Source organism: Trichechus manatus, unplaced genomic scaffold (assembly GCF_000243295.1).
Source record: "Trichechus manatus latirostris isolate Lorelei unplaced genomic scaffold, TriManLat1.0 scaffold00015, whole genome shotgun sequence".
In the NCBI taxonomy this organism is placed as follows: Eukaryota; Metazoa; Chordata; class Mammalia; order Sirenia; family Trichechidae; genus Trichechus; species Trichechus manatus.
In genome coordinates, this window is record NW_004443951.1 from 11,542,953 (window position 1) to 11,559,964 (window position 17,012).

A 17,012-nucleotide genomic window follows, 5' to 3' on the forward strand; every position below is an offset into this window, starting at 1 on the left:
ACATGTATCCTATTAAATTGTATTTACATGCCTGTCTTTTTTGCTTTTTTGAACTCCTTGAGGACAGAAACTACCTCTGATTCATCTGGTGAGACTCAGTAGATGCTCAGTGAATGTAAAGGCACCCAAACTGTCAACTTCATGAGGGCGAAGATTTCCTTGTCTTGTTTCATTGTTATATCCTCACTGTTTAGAACAATGCCTGACACAATTTAGGTTCTCAGTAAGTAAATGTGAGTGAATAAAATGTTTATTGAATTGACCTAAGCCTAAGCCTTCTCTCCAGCCAGGAAGATCTGGACATGTTTTTCTTTCTGAACCATATACATCAACGTTGAAATATTATTCTTATAGAAGACTTCATTATTTTGCCAAGAAGGAAAAGGAGATATCACAGAATACAGTATACCAAATACCTAGCTTTTAAATCAGTACCTTTTAATCTAAGATAATTTCCTGTTTACTATTCTAGATTATATGTATTTTCTTTGAAGGTACAGAAAGGAAAAAAAAAGCCTGAGAACAAAGAATAAGGATAGCTCAGCAATCATCTTTTCTTCACAATTAGAGCTCTGCTGAGAGAAGAAGCAAGGAAACCCAAGTCTGCAAAGCAAGGAAAGCTGCTCTTTAGACTTGAGTTCCAGGTCCTATAAAAGTAGATTTTCTGTTCTACCTCCTTCCTAACTAATATTTTAAAGGGCTGAGTTGAGGCGAAAGACATTTGTTGTTGTTCTTGTTGTGTGCTATGGAGTCAATTCCGATTGATAACGACCCTATAGGACAGAGTAGAACTGCCCCGTAGGGTTTCCTAGGCTGTAATCTTTACAGGAGCATATCATCAGGTCTTTTCTCCCGAAGAGCCACTGGTGGGTTCGAACCGCCACCCTTTCAGTTAGCAGCCAAGTGTTTAACCATTGTGCAACCAGGGCACCTTGGAAGACATTTAGAGGGTTTTAACTGTCTTTCGATTTGCTTACAAAGATAGAAAAGCCAGAATGCAAAAGTAGCCAAAACTCTCCCTTTGCAACGGATATCACTTTTAGGCCTCCCCTGAAAGCTTGTGGCCACAAGGAGGGTCTGATCGCCAGTCAAGGCAAAATGCTTACAATGTCAGATTTAAACAGAACTAATAATCGTGTTTTTTTCAAATGTTGGATCTTTAATGCTAACAATATTAATAATAAACAAACCTGTTTAGAATTCATTACATTTCCAGATCAGGAAAACTTTACTTTCTATAGCCAAGAAATCAGCTGAAGAAATTATTGCAAGCTATCTGGCCTTGAGGGATAACATTTAATCCTTTATTCATTCGTTTTTTCAAATAAATATTTATTTAGCACTGACTAAATAATAAATGAATGTTTATTGGGAGACAGGTAGTAAGCAGAAAATTATAAATCCTGTGTAAAGTGCTGTGGTTGAAGTAAGCACAGGATACTAATAAATATGGCTAGTGGAAAGGCAGATGTGGAGTAAATTTCAGTTCTACCATTTATAAAAGCTATAGAACCTTAGGCAAAATAATTAACCTCTCTAAGCATTGATTTCCTCACTTATTAATTAAGGACAGTAATACCTACCATGAGGAGGACTGCTATAAGAATTTGAGATAATGTATATTAATTTCCTAGCGTAGTACCTCTCACATGATATGGATTCTAAAACAGTACATATAATTGACCTTACTATGAGAGCTTAGAAACCTACCAGTGTCATGAAAGGCTTCCCAGAAGAAATTATATTTGAGAGAGTTCTTATGACTTGATGAATTTTCACAAAGTGAACACACGTTTGTAACTAGAAGAAGTAGACGCACCACAGCCTCCACCAGACTGAGTCCAGCACAACTAGATGGTGCCTGGCTAACACCACTGACTGCTCCGACAGGGATCACAATAGAGGGTCCCAGCCAGAGCTGGATAAAAATGTAGAACAAAATTCTAACTTAGAAAAAAAGACCAGACTTACTCGTCTGACGTAGACTAGAGAAACCCTGAGAGTATGGCTACTGGACAGCCTTATAGCTCAGTGATGAAAGGTTCTCCTGAGGTTTACCCTTCAGCCAAAGATTAGACAGGCCCATAAAATAAAACGAGGCTAAATGGGCACACCAACCCCAGGGGCAAGGACAAGAAGGCAAGAAGGGACAGGAAAGCTGGTAAAGGGGAACCCAAGGTCGAGAAGGGGAGAGTGTTGACATGTTGTGGAGTTGACAACCAATGTCACAAAACAATATGTGTATTAATTATTTAATGAGAAACTAGTTTGCTGTGTAAACCTTCATCTAAAGTACAGTTAAAAAAAAAAAGTAGAATGCTACCAAAATTCCAGAAGCTTCCCTCATGCTGCCTCCTAGTCACTAACCAGCCCCCAACATACACACAAAGGTACACCTATCCCGAGCATTAAATAAGTTTAAGGAGATAGGATCAGATTTGTAGTTTAGAAACATCATTGTGTTCACAAAGTAGAGGATGGATTGAAGGAAGAAGAGACATGATCAAATTATGCTTTAGAAATTATATTTTAAAACTTTGGAGGGAGAGAGACCTGTAGGAATCCAGGCAAATGATAATGATGGCCTGGACTAGGTGATAGCAGTGGTGATGGAGAAGACTTGATTGTTTTGAGATATTTAGGAAATAGAATTAGCAGTGTTTGGTGAGTATTGCATGTGAGAGATGGAGGAAGAAGAAGGAGTCAGGAAAGATTACCAGATTTCTAGCTTGGGTGACTAAATGAATCTTCATATCACTAAGCAAGATAGTTAATGTGGTGGGGAGGTGTTGGAACAAAGATGATGAGTTCAGTTTTAGACATTGAGTTTGAGGTACCTGTGGGTCATGTAAATGTTGGGGTCCATCAGGCAGTTGAAAATATGAGACTGAAGTCAAGGAGAGAGGTTTTGGCTATAAGTCTAGATTTGGGAATCATCAGCATAAAAGCCACGAAGTGGATGACCTGTCTTAGGAGGATAAATAGCATGAGAAAAAGCATAAGTAAAAAAAATCCTGAGAAATACCATATATTTTAGGGAAATCAAAGAAGAGGCATCAGAAATAAGAAGAGAGAGGAGAAAGTAAAGGAAGAAGGTGAAAGGAATGGCCAATGACTGTGAAATTTGGAAAATTTAAAAAAATACAAAGAAGAAAATATTACCCATAATTCTTCTACTGTAACTATTGTGAACATTGAGCATAATGTGTTTACAGAAATGGAATTGCTGGGTGAAATAATACGAACACCTTTAAAGCTCTTGCTGTGTATTGCCAATTACTTTGCAGAAAAGATTTTACCAGTTCACACTCCTCCCCACCCCCTTTTATGAAAGTAACTGTCTCAAAGCATGCCTATCAGTAATGAGATTTTTCTTTGATCTTCTAACTTGATTGGGGTGGGGGGTGGCATCTTGTTTTGATTTTTATTTCTTTGAAAGTATGTTCATATGTTTTTTGACCATTTATATCTATATCTATTAAGGATATGAATCCATTGTCCTATTTGTAGCAATTTTGTATTTTTAATTTGGTGAGTTTTTTTTTGTTTTTTTACAGCTAGTTGTCAAATCAGTTGTTTTCTTTCTTGATTTCTTGAGAGGAGCTTGTGATTTCATGAGATGAGGCACATGTTTTTGGGAACCATGTATATAAGAGCTAAGGGAGAAAATGAGGTTGGCCAGACTCAGGATACTGTCTCCAGCTGGTGGCCCTCAGGCCCAAGGTCAGGATGTTCACAACGGTTCCCAGTTGCCTGTCCCACATTCTTGGCACAGCTTTGAGCTGCCTCTGCTTTGAGTAGGAAGCAGGAAGAATAATTGTGTCTCCATTATGCTGCTAAGCCAACTGCATTGTGGGAATAAGCCTAATGCTGAGCACCAGCAGAGGCAAGTGGGACCTGGCAGAACTGCTTCACATCCTCTCTTTAGATCACTGTCTGATCTCCTTGAGGGCAACTCTCTGATGGGGCCACGTGCCAAGGCTTGTTTGCCTGACTCTTGCGGTGACAGTTCTTTTTGGTCCATAATGTAAATATCATGGCCTTGAAATCCCCCAGCTGTCCATGCTTTGTCACTTCTTCAAAGGGAACTGTCTTGTTTTCCACTGGAGGGGTCTGTGAAACATTTGCTACCCACACTGGTTTGAAGCAATAAAAGGGGAGAAAAAGAGCTAAGAGTCAGTGTTGTTTCAGTCTTTGTATTCATATGGAAATTTTTAATCTCCATCAGAGGATCAGGAGAAAAATCACATTGAAATTCAATACAAGAGCTCCCAGCTTACACAGAATTTTTCAAAGATATTTGACTTGATCTTTTAAAAATGACAAAAACCATGAACTGTGTAGCTCCAGGGTTGGTAATTAATTTTGCTTACCCTCCTCAGCCTCTGTCTTGCTTTCCTTCTGTATACTCTGTCTGTGTGGTCCTGTGTCAGCATGCAGAGCTTCTTTGAATGGGGAGTGGAGGAGGAGGTGGGAAGTGTGCAGCAGCAGTCAGATTTATAGAGCTGCCTATACATAACCCCTCTCTCAGGCCTTATGATCTTATCTCTCAGAATCTTGTAGTTGGTTTTCCTGTCTTTACATTGCTGTCGAGTTGATTCTGACTCATAGTGACGCTATAGGACAGAGTAGAACTGCCCCATAAGATTTCCAAGGCTATAATATTTATGGGAGCAGACTGCCACATCTTTCTCCCGTGGAGCGGCTGGTGGCTTCAAACTGACGACTTTTCGGTTAGCAGTACTTCACCACTGCACTACCAGGACTCCTAGTAGAGTTATCTTACTGAGAAGTAAAACTCATCATGTCACTTTCCTGCTTAAAAACTACCACTGGCTTCTCAGTCCAGGCTCTCTAGACTGTCACTGAAGGCTTCCATGATTTGGTTCCCTTGCCTACCTAATCAGCCTCATCTCCTCTACCCTTCTCCTTAAACCCATACCAGCCTACTCTCCACTGGATTTTGCGAATTAAAGTCAGAGACAGTGTATTTCCAAGGTCTAGCAGAGTGACTGGCATATAATAAATGCTTGTTGTTGTTAGGTGCTGTCAAGTCAGTTCCGACCCATAGTGACCCGTGCACCACAGAACGAAACACTGCCTGGTGCTGCGCCGTGCTCACAATCGTTGTTATGCTTGAGCCCATTGTTGCAGCCACTGTGTCAATCCATCTCGTTGAGAGTCTTCTTCTTTTTTGCTGACCTTCTGTTTTACCAAGCATGATGTCCTTCTGGGACTGGTCCCTCCTGATAACATGTCGAAAGTATGTGAGATGTCGTCTCGCCATCCTTGCTTCTAAGGAACACCCCGGTTGTACTGCTTCCAAGCCATATTTGTTCGTTCTTTTGCAGTCCATCATGTATTTAATATTCTTCGCCAACACCACAATTCAAAGGCGTCAATTCTTCAGTCTTCCCTTATTCATTGTCCAGCTTTCACATGTATATGATGCGATTGAAAATACCATGGCTTGGGTCAGGCGCACCATAGTCTGCAAGGTGACATCTTTGCTTTTCAACACCTTAAAGAGGTCTTTTGTAGCAGATTTGCCCAATGTAATGTCTTTTGATTTCTTGACCGCTGCTTCCATGGTTGTTGACTGTGGATCCAAGTAAAATGAAATCCTTGACAACCTCAATCTTTTCTCTGTTTATCATGGTGTTGCTTATTGGTCCAGTTGTGAGGATTTTTGTTTTCTTGATGTTGAGGTGTGATCCATACTGAAGGCTGTGGTCTTTGATCTTCATCAGCAAGTGCTTCAAGTCCTCTTCACTTTCAGCAAGCAAGGTTGTGTCATCTGCATAACGCAGGTTGTTAATGAGTCTTCCTCCAATTCTGATGCCCCATTCTTCTTCATATAGTCCAGCTTCTCAGATTAGTTGCTCAGCATACAGATTGGATAGGTATGGTGAAAGGATAAAACCCTGATGCACACCTTTCCTGACTTTAAACCATGCAGTATCCCCTTGTTCTGTGCTAACAACTGCCTCGTGATCTATGTGCAGGTTGCAATAGTGAAGGATTCTATGGGGAAAATATTAAACGATGCAGGAAACATCAAAAGAGCATGGAAGAAATTATACCAAAAAGAATTGGTCGAAGTTTGACCATTTCAGGAGGTAGCACATGATCAGGAACTGATGGTACTGAAGGAAGAAGTCCAAGTTGCACTGAAGGCATTGGCGAAAAACACGGCTCCAGGAATTGATGGAATATCAGTTGAGATGTTTCAACAAACGGATGCAGTACTGGGAGTGCTCACTCGTCTATACCAAGAAATTTGGAAGACAGCTACCTGGCCAACCAACTAGAACAGATCCATATTTATGCCTGTTCCCAAGAAAGATTTTGGCAAGTTTAATTATAATATGTCTTGGTGACTTTCTTTTGGGATCTACCTTATCTGGGGTTCAATGAGCATCTTGGATAGATATCTTCTCATCTTTCTTTCACGATATCAGGAAAGTTTTCTGCCAACAAATCTTTAACAGTTCTCTCTGTATTTTCTGTTATCCCCCCCATTCTGGTACTCCAGTCACTCGTAGGTTGTTCCTCTTGATAGAATCCCACATGATTCTTAAGAGTTTCTACATTTTTTTTAATCCTTTTGTCTGATTTTTCCTCAAATAAGTTGGTATCAAGTGCTTTATCTTCAGTCCCACTAATTCTGACTTCCATTGCCTCAGTTCTGCTCCTATGACTTTCTATTGAGTTGTCTAATCCTGAAATTTTATTGTTAATCTTCTAGATTTCTGATTGCTGTCTCTCTATGGATTCTTGCAGCCTGTTAAATTTGTCATTATGCTCTTCTCTAATCTTTTTCATTTCCTTTATTGCGTGTTCTGTGTTTTGCTTAACTTCCTTCCTAATTTCTTGAAGAGTTCTGTATATTAATCTTATGTATTCTGCCTCTGGTGATTCCAAGAAATTTTCCTCATCTGGAAAATTTCTAGATTCTTTATTTTGGGAGCTTGCTGAAGCCATCATGGATTGCCTTTTTATGTGATTTGATATTGACTGTTGCCTCCGAGCCATCAATAAGTTGTTGTATTTATTTTATCTTTGCTTACTGTGTCCTAGCTTCTTGTTTTGTTTTGATATGCCCAAATAGGCTGCTTGTATGAGCTAGTTTGATTATTGGCACCTTTGAAGCTCTAATGTCCTGTCACCAGGTAGTTAGATCTGTTACTAGGTATGTGAGCTCAGGAGTCTGCCCACTCCTGTATGGATTCAGCTCAGGTGCCCAGGTAGATAACCACCAAGTGTGTGATGTAGGCTCTCACTTACAGTCCTAGACAGGCATGGGTGATTGGTGTAGGCACCGGCATCTGACTACAGCAGGGGGCCCCACTCTGAGCAAGGCATTGGGCTGACGGCCACCCCCGAGTGTCCAGGAGGAAGGGATGTCCCTGTTCCCTAGAGTGCGTACGTGGGTGGGTTTTGCAGCTGGACTGTGAGCACCTAATGCTGATGGCTGTAAGGACTGGGGGGCACCTCTTATTCATGGGCCCCATCGCAGGTGGCTAGGTGGCGTGGGTGAAGCCATCAGTCCTCAGGCCCCTGATGTGGGTATGTGAAGACCCTGCTTAATGGGCAGAGCAGTGTCAAATGTGAAGAACCTGCCACTTCACAGCTGAAACTGTTGAAGTTAGAGTTCCAGTATATACCCTGTTGTACTGTGGCCCACACAAGTCTATGCAGGGGGAAAGGAACTCAAAGTCCATGGATCCCTTATGCCTGTCCTAGGCAAAGGAGCTGTGCCTACCCTGGGTTCCTGGCTTAGAGGAGCTGGTGGTTTATTTTTCCCTCTGTTAATTTGTTCACTCTCCAAGGCAGGGAGAATGGCTTGGGGCATGTGACAGATCCTACTTCCAGCCCAGGGGACTCGGCAGTTGCTGAAGCCGGTCTGGGACCCAGTTCAGAGCAGAGAGTGGGGAGGTAAATGGGAGAGAGTTTTTTCCCTAACGGGGGTGTTTTTGATCCGGGCAGTAGGCCGTACGCAGTTACGTATCTTTCATCGATCCAGGGCTGCTTCTTACTGGTTCTGGGGGGCCGTGTAGACTCTCTGGCGCTGGGTCTCTCCCGGTGCAGAAAACGTGCCTCCCGAGCACCGCTGCTTGCCTGCCTCACCGCTTACCCCCAAGCTGATCAGGCCTGAAGGGCTCAGGCTCTCGCCGGGTCAGGTCTGGCAACTCCTCCACTGCATCCCAACCGTCTCTCCCTCCCCCTGCAACTCAGTCCCGTTCCTCAACTCTGTCTTTGATGTTCAGGGCTCCCAGATTGCCATATATAATCAATTCACTTGTTTTTTTGGGTCTTTGTTGTAAGAGGGTCCACCAGAAGCGTCTGACTGCTCTGCCATCTTGGCCCTGCCTCCTGTTCCCAAGAAAGGTGATCCATCCAAATGTGGAAATTATCAAACAATATCATTAATATCACACATAAGTAAAATTTTGCTGAAGATCCTTCAAAAGTGGCTGCAGCTGGATATCCACAGGGAACTGCCAGAAATTCAGGCCGGACTCAGAAGAGGATGTGGAACCAGGGGTATCATTGCTGATGTCAGATGGATCCTGGCTGAAAGCAGGGAATACCAGAAAGATGTTTACCTGTGTTTGATTGACTATGCAAAGGCATTGGACTGTGTGGATTGTAACAAATTATGGATAACATTGTGAAGAATGGGAATTCCAGAACACTTAATTGTGCTCATGAGGAACCTATACATAATAAATGCTTGCTAAATGCTAAATAAATTAATGAGTGATTTAAAATTCCAACAAGATCACAATGTGAGAGAGAGAAAACTGAAAATCACATGTAAGTCTCCGACTCCTCTGTGCTTTCATTTCCTTTGCTAAGTATAAATCCACAGCATACTCATTGCACTAAGGATAAGGACACTTCTTCTTCCCCTGTTGCAGATTCCTGGCACTTAGTAAGTCCCAGTGTTCTTTCTCAGTACCAACTAGGAAGCATCATGCCTCCTGGGACCCAAGAAGGCCAAATGAAGGAGCACACCAAAGCTCTTGACTAAGGTTGCTTACTGCTTGTATCTAAGTGATGTAAAAATAGTGCAGGCATCTTTTGCCTTCTAGGTGTTCTTCTATGCATTGATCTTTGATCTGATCTTCTGTAAGAGCTGGCTAGACTGATCTTATTACATGAAAGTAAATTGAACTACAACAACAAAAGTACAAACAGCCCAATCAAAAAATGGGCAAAGGACATGAACAGACACTTCACCAAAGAAGTGGCTAACACACACATGAAGAGATGCTTGCGATCAGTAACTAGTAGAGAGTTGCAAATCAAAACTACAATAAGATACCATCTCACCCCAGCAATAATGACGCCAATCAAAAAAACAGAAAACAACAAATGCTGGCGGAGATGTGGGGAAACTGGAACTCACATACACTGCTGGTGGAACTGTAAAATGGCACATCCGCTATGGAAAACGGTATGACACTTCCTTAAAAAGCTAGAAATAGAAATACCTACCATACCATCCAGCAATCCCACTCCTAGTTTTAGATCCTAGAGAAATAAGAGCTGTGTGACATCAATAGACATATGCACACCCATATTCATTGCGGCATTATTCACAATGGCAAAAAGATGGAAACAACCCAAATGTCCAAAAACAGATGAATGAATAAACAAATTGTGGTACATACATACAATGGAATATTATACAACGATAAAGAATAATGATGAATCTGTGAAACATCTCACAACATGGATGAATCTGGAGGACGTTATGCTGAGTGACATGTCAATCACAAAAGGACAAATATTGTATGAGAGCACTATTATAAAAAGTCAAGAATAGGTTTACACATAGAAAGAAACATTCTTGATGGTTACTGGGGATGGGAGAAGGAGAGAAGGAGAATCACCAAATAGATAGTAGACATGTGTTAATTCTGGTGAAGGGAAAGGCAATACACAATATGGGGGAGCATCACCAAGGCAAAGGAAGACACTGAGAGGTATGCAAGAATAAATGGCAACTATGGTAAATACTATAACATATACAGTCCTACAACAACAGTAATAACAATCAATTTGTGAGTGGATACGTAGGTAGATATGTATGCTAAATAGGTGTGGGAGGTCATATGGGAGCACACCCGAGTGCATATATAGATGTGGTCGTGGATGTTTCTACATACATGTTTGTGTGTGCTATAATAGAGCCCACGGGGGCACAGTCATGGAAACATCCTAGATACAACCAGATACCTCTCGAGACTGAGTTACTGGGCTTGAGGGCTAAGGACCATAGTCTCTGGGGACACCTAGGTCAACTGGCATAACATAGTTCATAAAGACAAATTCTACATCCTACTTTGGTGAGTAATGTCTGGGATCTTAAAAACTTTCGAGCAGCCATTCAAGATACAACTATTTGTCTCCAGAAGACTAATGGCCCACATAAACTGCAGCCTCCTCTAGCCTGAAACCAGAAGAACTACATGGTGCCCGGCTACCACCACCTACTGCTCTGACCAGGAACACAATAGAAGGTCCCAGTTAGAATGGGTGAAAAATGTAGAACAAAATTCAAATCCAAAAAAAGCAACCAGACTTACTGGTCTGATAGAGACTGGAGGAACCCCCAAGACTATTGCCCTGAGACACCCTTCAAACTTGGAACTGAAGCCACTCCTTTTCAGCCAAATAATAGACTGACCTATAAAATAAATAATAACACCCGTGAGGAATGTGCTCCATAGAACAATCAACTATACAAGATCAAAAGGGCAACATTTGCCCAAAAGCAACATGAGAAGGCAGGGAGGGGCAGGGAAACAGGATGAAGGAAAATAGGGAACCCAGGGTTTATTTATTTATTATATGTTTTTATTTTTTTAATTTACTTATTTTATATTTTTAAGACCTATTCTATTTTTTAATTTATTATAGAAATAAATTTTTAAATAAAAATATATGATTTACATATATTCTTGTATGTAGCAAATATTATAAAAATTGTAAAATATTTAAGAAGAGACCTACACCTAAAACCAAAGATGTCTATTCTTAGTTCCCTGCCCCTGTTCCACTTACGTTTGCATTTGCATTCTGTTTTCATGCTTTTCCTTCAATTTATGTCATAGTATTCTCTTAATTGGAATATACATATTCCCCAAATAAAGTATGGGCTTCTTGCTCCAAGTAGATCATCCTATGATGAGACAAATATCATATATTTCCCCGTCACTGTCCTTTCCCTCCCTAATCTCTTAAGATAGACTTGCTCCAATTATGAAGTAGCTGAGAGCAACAAAAGGACAAGAGGCTTTCTGGAGGCAACCTCATGGATAAAAGGCCTACTTTCAACTCCTGACACCTGAGAGCTACTAACTAATTCCTCCGGGCCCAGGGCTGGTGACAGTGCATCACTCCCTGCTCACTAGCACATGGACCAAGTATATGAGCCATTTGCTGCCCTATAGTTTTGAACAACATCAGAGACTTTTTTATTTTGATGCCCCATCAGTGGAGAAACCATAAGCAGAACTATCTTGGTTTTCCTTAGGCACCTGGGGAAAGGATCTGCCACTCCCAGTCTTAGCTAAGGAAAGGAAATTCTGGCAACTCCTTTCTGCATATTTTACTCCAATTAGTTAAATCTTATCACTGTTTTATCCTTGACTACTATATTTGATTCCATTTGAATGATAATCAAAGATCTGTAGCAAATATTTGGTTAGAATGAAATGATCAAACTGTTTTAACAGTTGTCATTAAATTATATTGTAGTCACTAACCTTTACCTTTTTTTAAATTGCAGACCAGAACAGTAAGTAAAAAAAAAAAATCATAGCTTTCTTCGAAAGACCAGAACATTCTGTCTTCTCATGGGTTATTGCCAATTAAAATAGTCAAGACATCATGTTAAAATACATACATACATGTACACAAACATACACACTATGTAGCTGGAATTTTGTGAAAGACTACTTTCTGCCTAGACCAGGGGAATGGGGAGGGGTTCTCAGATTCGGTACACTATCCTCCCACCCCAGTCTAAAGCTAATAAAAAGAGCTTGGATCCTCTACTTCTCCAGACTGTCAAATCCATGCTACTTTTGATCTCTGTCCAATCTCTAGGTGGTGTGATGGAAAGGAATTTGTCTTTTCCTTGGATTCACGGAGCTTTTGCTCTCAATAGGATCCAGACAGGTTTCTCATATTTGGCCACTTTGTCTTCCTAGGTCAATCACTTCCATCCGGAGTGAACTGATTCCATACCTAGTGAGAAAACAGTTCTCATCTTCCTCACAACAGGGACAAGAAGAAAAAGAGGAAGATCTAAAGAAAAAAGAGCCGAAGTCCTTAGGTCAGTGCTTGAGTTGGTATGGTAAGAGGGGCAGAGGTAGCAGCGCCTCTGGAGAGGGTGGCTTGGCAGCTTAGCCCAGCAAGAGATACCTGTTTCAAGGCAACAGACTCTTGTCTATCCTACAAGAGCTAGTTGCCCCCACTCCCTGGGTTCTGGCTAAGCTTGCTTACTCAAGCAGATCCTGTTACTGTGTTCTTCAAGAACAGGCCAGTCTTGCCTCCAGTCCCACTCTCTGGTTCTCAGCACTGGTTTGGCTAGAGTTCCTCACGAGAACATTTTGACTTTAAACTGTGCCTGCCACTTGTCAGTTCTCCTGTTCTTTGGGCTCTAAGCAGTCCCACTCCTGGGGAAGGAAGGTGAAAAAGTGTACAGTTACAGTCCAACCCGAAGCCACCTAGACTTTCTCCACTCTAGGATGTAGGACCGAGGTCTGTCCTGTTTGCTCTCATATCCCTAGCCTCTGGCCCACTTCTTGGGTTATAGCAGATGTTCCAAAAAATATTTATCAAATGAATAAATAGAGGCCGTATTGCATGATGGTTAAGATCACAGGATTTGACATTAGACAGACCTGGGTTTGTCTAATCTGACTCTGCCTCTTATTAGCTGTGAGTAATAAGAGGCAGGTTGCTCCGTCTTTCTGAGCCCTAGTTTTCTTATTATAGAATAAAAGATCTCAAAGGATTTTTGTGAGAGTTGAAAAACTAGGGCTCAGGTACCCTGTGTTCTTTTTGTCATAGCACAGCTAGCTGACATGGCAATAGGGACTAGCAGCACAAAGTCAGCGTGGCTGGTCGCTAAATCTTTGACACTTGCTTGTGTTATTTCATGATTTTACAGAAGTCACCTGTTTTATTTTCCCTAGTGGTACTTGACTATTGGTCAGACTTTCTCTCAGGACCTCGTTTTTAGTTCTTTTTATCATAAGATAGTTCAGACATACAGGAAAGCATACTACCTCATTTGACTTGATCTTTCCGGTTTTAGTGGATTTCCCCCAGGATCCATGCTGCATGGGTGAGTTCCAGGGGGAAATGTGTGGGCTGTACTCTCTTCCTGAGTCTATAGGCCCTCTGTCATCTCTCTTAACTCATTGCTTGGTTTGGGTGTTTGTTCTAAAGATATTTACAGTTTTATAAAAGAAGCCAATACACCAAACTTTGCTCCATATGATGCCTGCTGGAATGCCTGTCGAGGAGACAGGTGGGAAGACTTGTCCAGATCACAGGTGCGCTGCTATGTCCACATCATGAAAGAGGGCCTCTGCTCCCGAGTGAGCACCCTGGGACTCTACATGGAAGCAAACAGACAGGTGAGAGGATGAGTTTAGAAGAGGAATCGTTGAATCTTCTGTCCCAGGAACAGACTGAGCTTGTTGTCTTACTTCTTCACTAGGTTTACAGTGCCTTGTTCAGAATCCCTCTCATTCTCATAATTGAACAAGGCCTGGCGTGTCAGGGGAGACCATTGCAGCAAAAAGGAGCAGGGGAGGACCTGGTCCATAGAGGCAGGGCCTCACTAGCTCCAAGGGAAGGTTTAGATCTTCAGGAATGCTAACTCCTGGCTTCTGTATTCAGCAGCCTTCTCCTATTCTGCTAAGCATGGGGATATCTACAGTACTTATTTGATAGATAGGCATATAAATGCTGTGTAATCATTAGTGTAATGAGGTAAACATAGACACATAGAAGAGGCTTTGCTAAGAAGGTGAAATTTAACTGAGTTTTAAAGGATAAGTAGGAGCTAGCCAGGCCAAGAAGAGGGGAGAAATGTTCTGGGTGAGGAGAATAGCACGGGCAAAGAGAAAGCATGGGCCATTCTGAAAACTGCAGAAATTTTGAAATGACGGAAGCACAGAGAGGAGGGGGCTGGCAGGAAAGAGGTGGCCGCAGGAATAAGTGTGGGCCAGATCACAAAGAGCATTGTATGCCATTCTGAGGAGGTCACTGATTTTATCCTGTGGTTACAGGAGAATCCTTGAAGGGTTTTTAAGCAAAGACTAGTTAAGAGGCTATCCCAGCAATCCAGGAGAGAGATGATAGTGGCCATATGGTTGTAGAATTGACAGGAGATGAGAAAAAAACAGAAGGTACAATCTGCAGTTTTTGATCAAGGAGAATGAGTAACTAGGAAGTCAGTAGTGACAGCAACAAAGAGGAACAGAGTATAGAGTAGCTAGACGGCAAAGCCTCAAGGAAGGAATGTCTATATGAGAGAAGGATTGTCTGGAAACAGCACTAGGGAGTGAGGAGTCTTGCTGACCTTACTTCTTTTTAACCCTGAAGTTTATGAAATGTGGAGATGAGTACCTTCCATTGAAGAGATTTTCAGGGGAAGCACTATCCTAAAAGACAAGCCAGGTTTTAGTGAAGGCAGGGGATGAAGAGGGTGACAGTGAAGAGGCAGAGGATGTAGGAAAGCTTTTTACTGTGTAGTGGGTACGAGGGGAAAGGTTTTGTGAGGGAGGACAATAACACCAGGAAAGGAAACAGAGCAGTAAAGGGAAGAGGTGAGAATACGAGAAGATACGTGACTAAAGGAACTATACTGGGATGACATTCAAGGATTACAGAGATGAGATAATGAAAGCATTGACTGCTGACATTGTTCCTGGTAGAACTCTGTGAAAACTGTCATTGCAGGTGCAGGCTCGGGGGTGGAGGGGAGAAGGAGTGGTGATAAAAAGAAATTGGTGAAAATTGGGATAGAGCCCCTGAAAAAAAGCCTGGCCCAGGAGTCTTCAGAACCCACACCATGTGGTGGGTATAACCCTGGCTCCACAGTGGAGAAGAAAACTCAGACCTCAAGCTGCCCTCAGCCTGGATTGGTTATAGGCCCAAGGGAATCCAAGCCAGAGAGTGTATGATAAATCAAAGCTAGTCCCATGTTTACCTAGGGCATTCCTGGTAAACACAGGACTAGCTGTGATTTCTGTCTGTGTAAAGGTAGCCCCAATTTAGGAAGCTTCCTTAATTTGACATTTAGTTCTCCCTTTGGTCCCCAAAAATTCATGTCCTTGCCACATGTAAAACACATTAACCCTGTCACATCATCCCAAAAGTCTTAAATCAACTCCATGTCCAACATCTCATCTTCAGAATCACCTAAATCAAATATGGAGGAGACTTTAAGTGTATTCCATCCTGAGGCAAAATTCCTCTTCATCTGTGAACCTGTGAAATCTAGACTACAAGTTCTGTTTCTGAAGTACAATGGTGGAACAGGCACAAGATAGACATTTCCATTACCTGTAAACCCTGTTGCCATTGAGTCAATTCTGACTCATATCGACTCTGTCAGACAGGGTAGAACTGCCCTATAGGGTTTCCAAGGAGCAGCTGGTGGATTTGAACTGCTGATCTTTTGGTTAGCAGCCAAGCTCTTACCCACTGTGCCAGCAGGGCCTAATTTCCATTACAAACGAGAAATTGGGTGGAAAGAAGGGATAACAGGTACTGGCGAGAACAAAACCCAGCAGAACAATTTATGTTAGTTCTCAAGGCTTGAAAATAATCCTCTGTCCTTTGGGACCATCTGGACAATGGTCCCACCCTCCAGACTCTGGGTGTTGGCCATGCCCTCTGGATTCTGGGTAGCGAGCCCCTGGGCTTCAGTCAGCTTCACCTTCCAGGCCCACTAGGATGGCAACTCTGCTCCCTGTGCTTTGGCGGTGTTAATGGATTGAATTGTGTCCCCCAAAATCATGTGTTGTAAATCCTAACCTCTACGCCTGTGGTTATAATCCCATTTGGGAATAGGTTGTCTTTGTTACGTTAATCAGACAGGATTAGTGTAGGGTGTGTCTAAAATCTCTTTGGAGATATAAGTGATTAAACAAGCAAGCTAGCAAGCAGAGATATGGTGAGATAGATGCCAAGACACATGGCGATCTCCAGGGAACCTGGAAGCAGAAGCTGAAGGGCCTTCCTCCAGAGTCAATGGAGAAATAAAACCAAATTAGAGCTGGCACTCTAAATTTAGGCTTCTAGCCTCCTAAACTGTGAGAGAATAAATTTCCGTTTGTTAAAGCCATCCACTTGTGGTATTTCTGTTATACACTAGATAACTAAGACAGGCAGCCTCATTTTCCTAGTCTATCTGAGTGGTGGCCCCAGCGGGCCCCGTTCTTCTGCCCTTTGGACATGGCAATCCGACCCTGTTAGCTTTGGGCAGCTGCCCCATCCCCCTGGCACATCTTGACAGCAGCCCCCCACTCTGGAATCAAGTTGACGAAGATCCAACTCTGAAACCTAATAGGCTGTGGCCCCACCCTTTGAAACTGAGTAGGCCCTGCTTCCCATGTTCCTTCCAACAGTTCTGCTGATCTCCAAGCTGCTCCAGGGATGGCTCTTTTCTTTTCTTGGAGGACAACAGATGTAGCTCCTTTGGCCTGTTTCCTGCCTGTAGAATTCCAAGAGGCAGACAGCGTTCTCTCCTTTCATTCTTTCTCTGCCCCATTCAGTCTAAGCTGATAGATTTTCTGCTGTGGTAATTAGTTAGATCCATCAGTTACGGCTTAATCTCTTTAACAAAAGATTGTGTAACTACATCCTTGGCGGAAATTCTAGGACACGTGTCCTTAGTTTGTACAGCAGAATTTTCCAAACCTTTAAGTTCTGTTTTCATTTTGCACAGTTCATTTTTAAGTCCATCTCTTTCC

General features: G+C 42.2%; 1 protein-coding gene across 1 annotated transcript in view; it reads left to right on the plus strand.

Annotated features, from left to right (window-relative positions):
• EIF2B3 (eukaryotic translation initiation factor 2B subunit gamma) overlaps nt 1-17,012 on the plus strand; it is a 147,664-nt gene that overhangs the window by 104,277 nt on the left and 26,375 nt on the right. The window contains exons 7-8 of the mRNA XM_004371808.2: nt 12,228-12,352; nt 13,474-13,664. Coding sequence (XP_004371865.1) covers nt 12,228-12,352; nt 13,474-13,664 — 316 coding nt within the window. The remainder of the gene's footprint in view (nt 1-12,227; nt 12,353-13,473; nt 13,665-17,012) is intronic.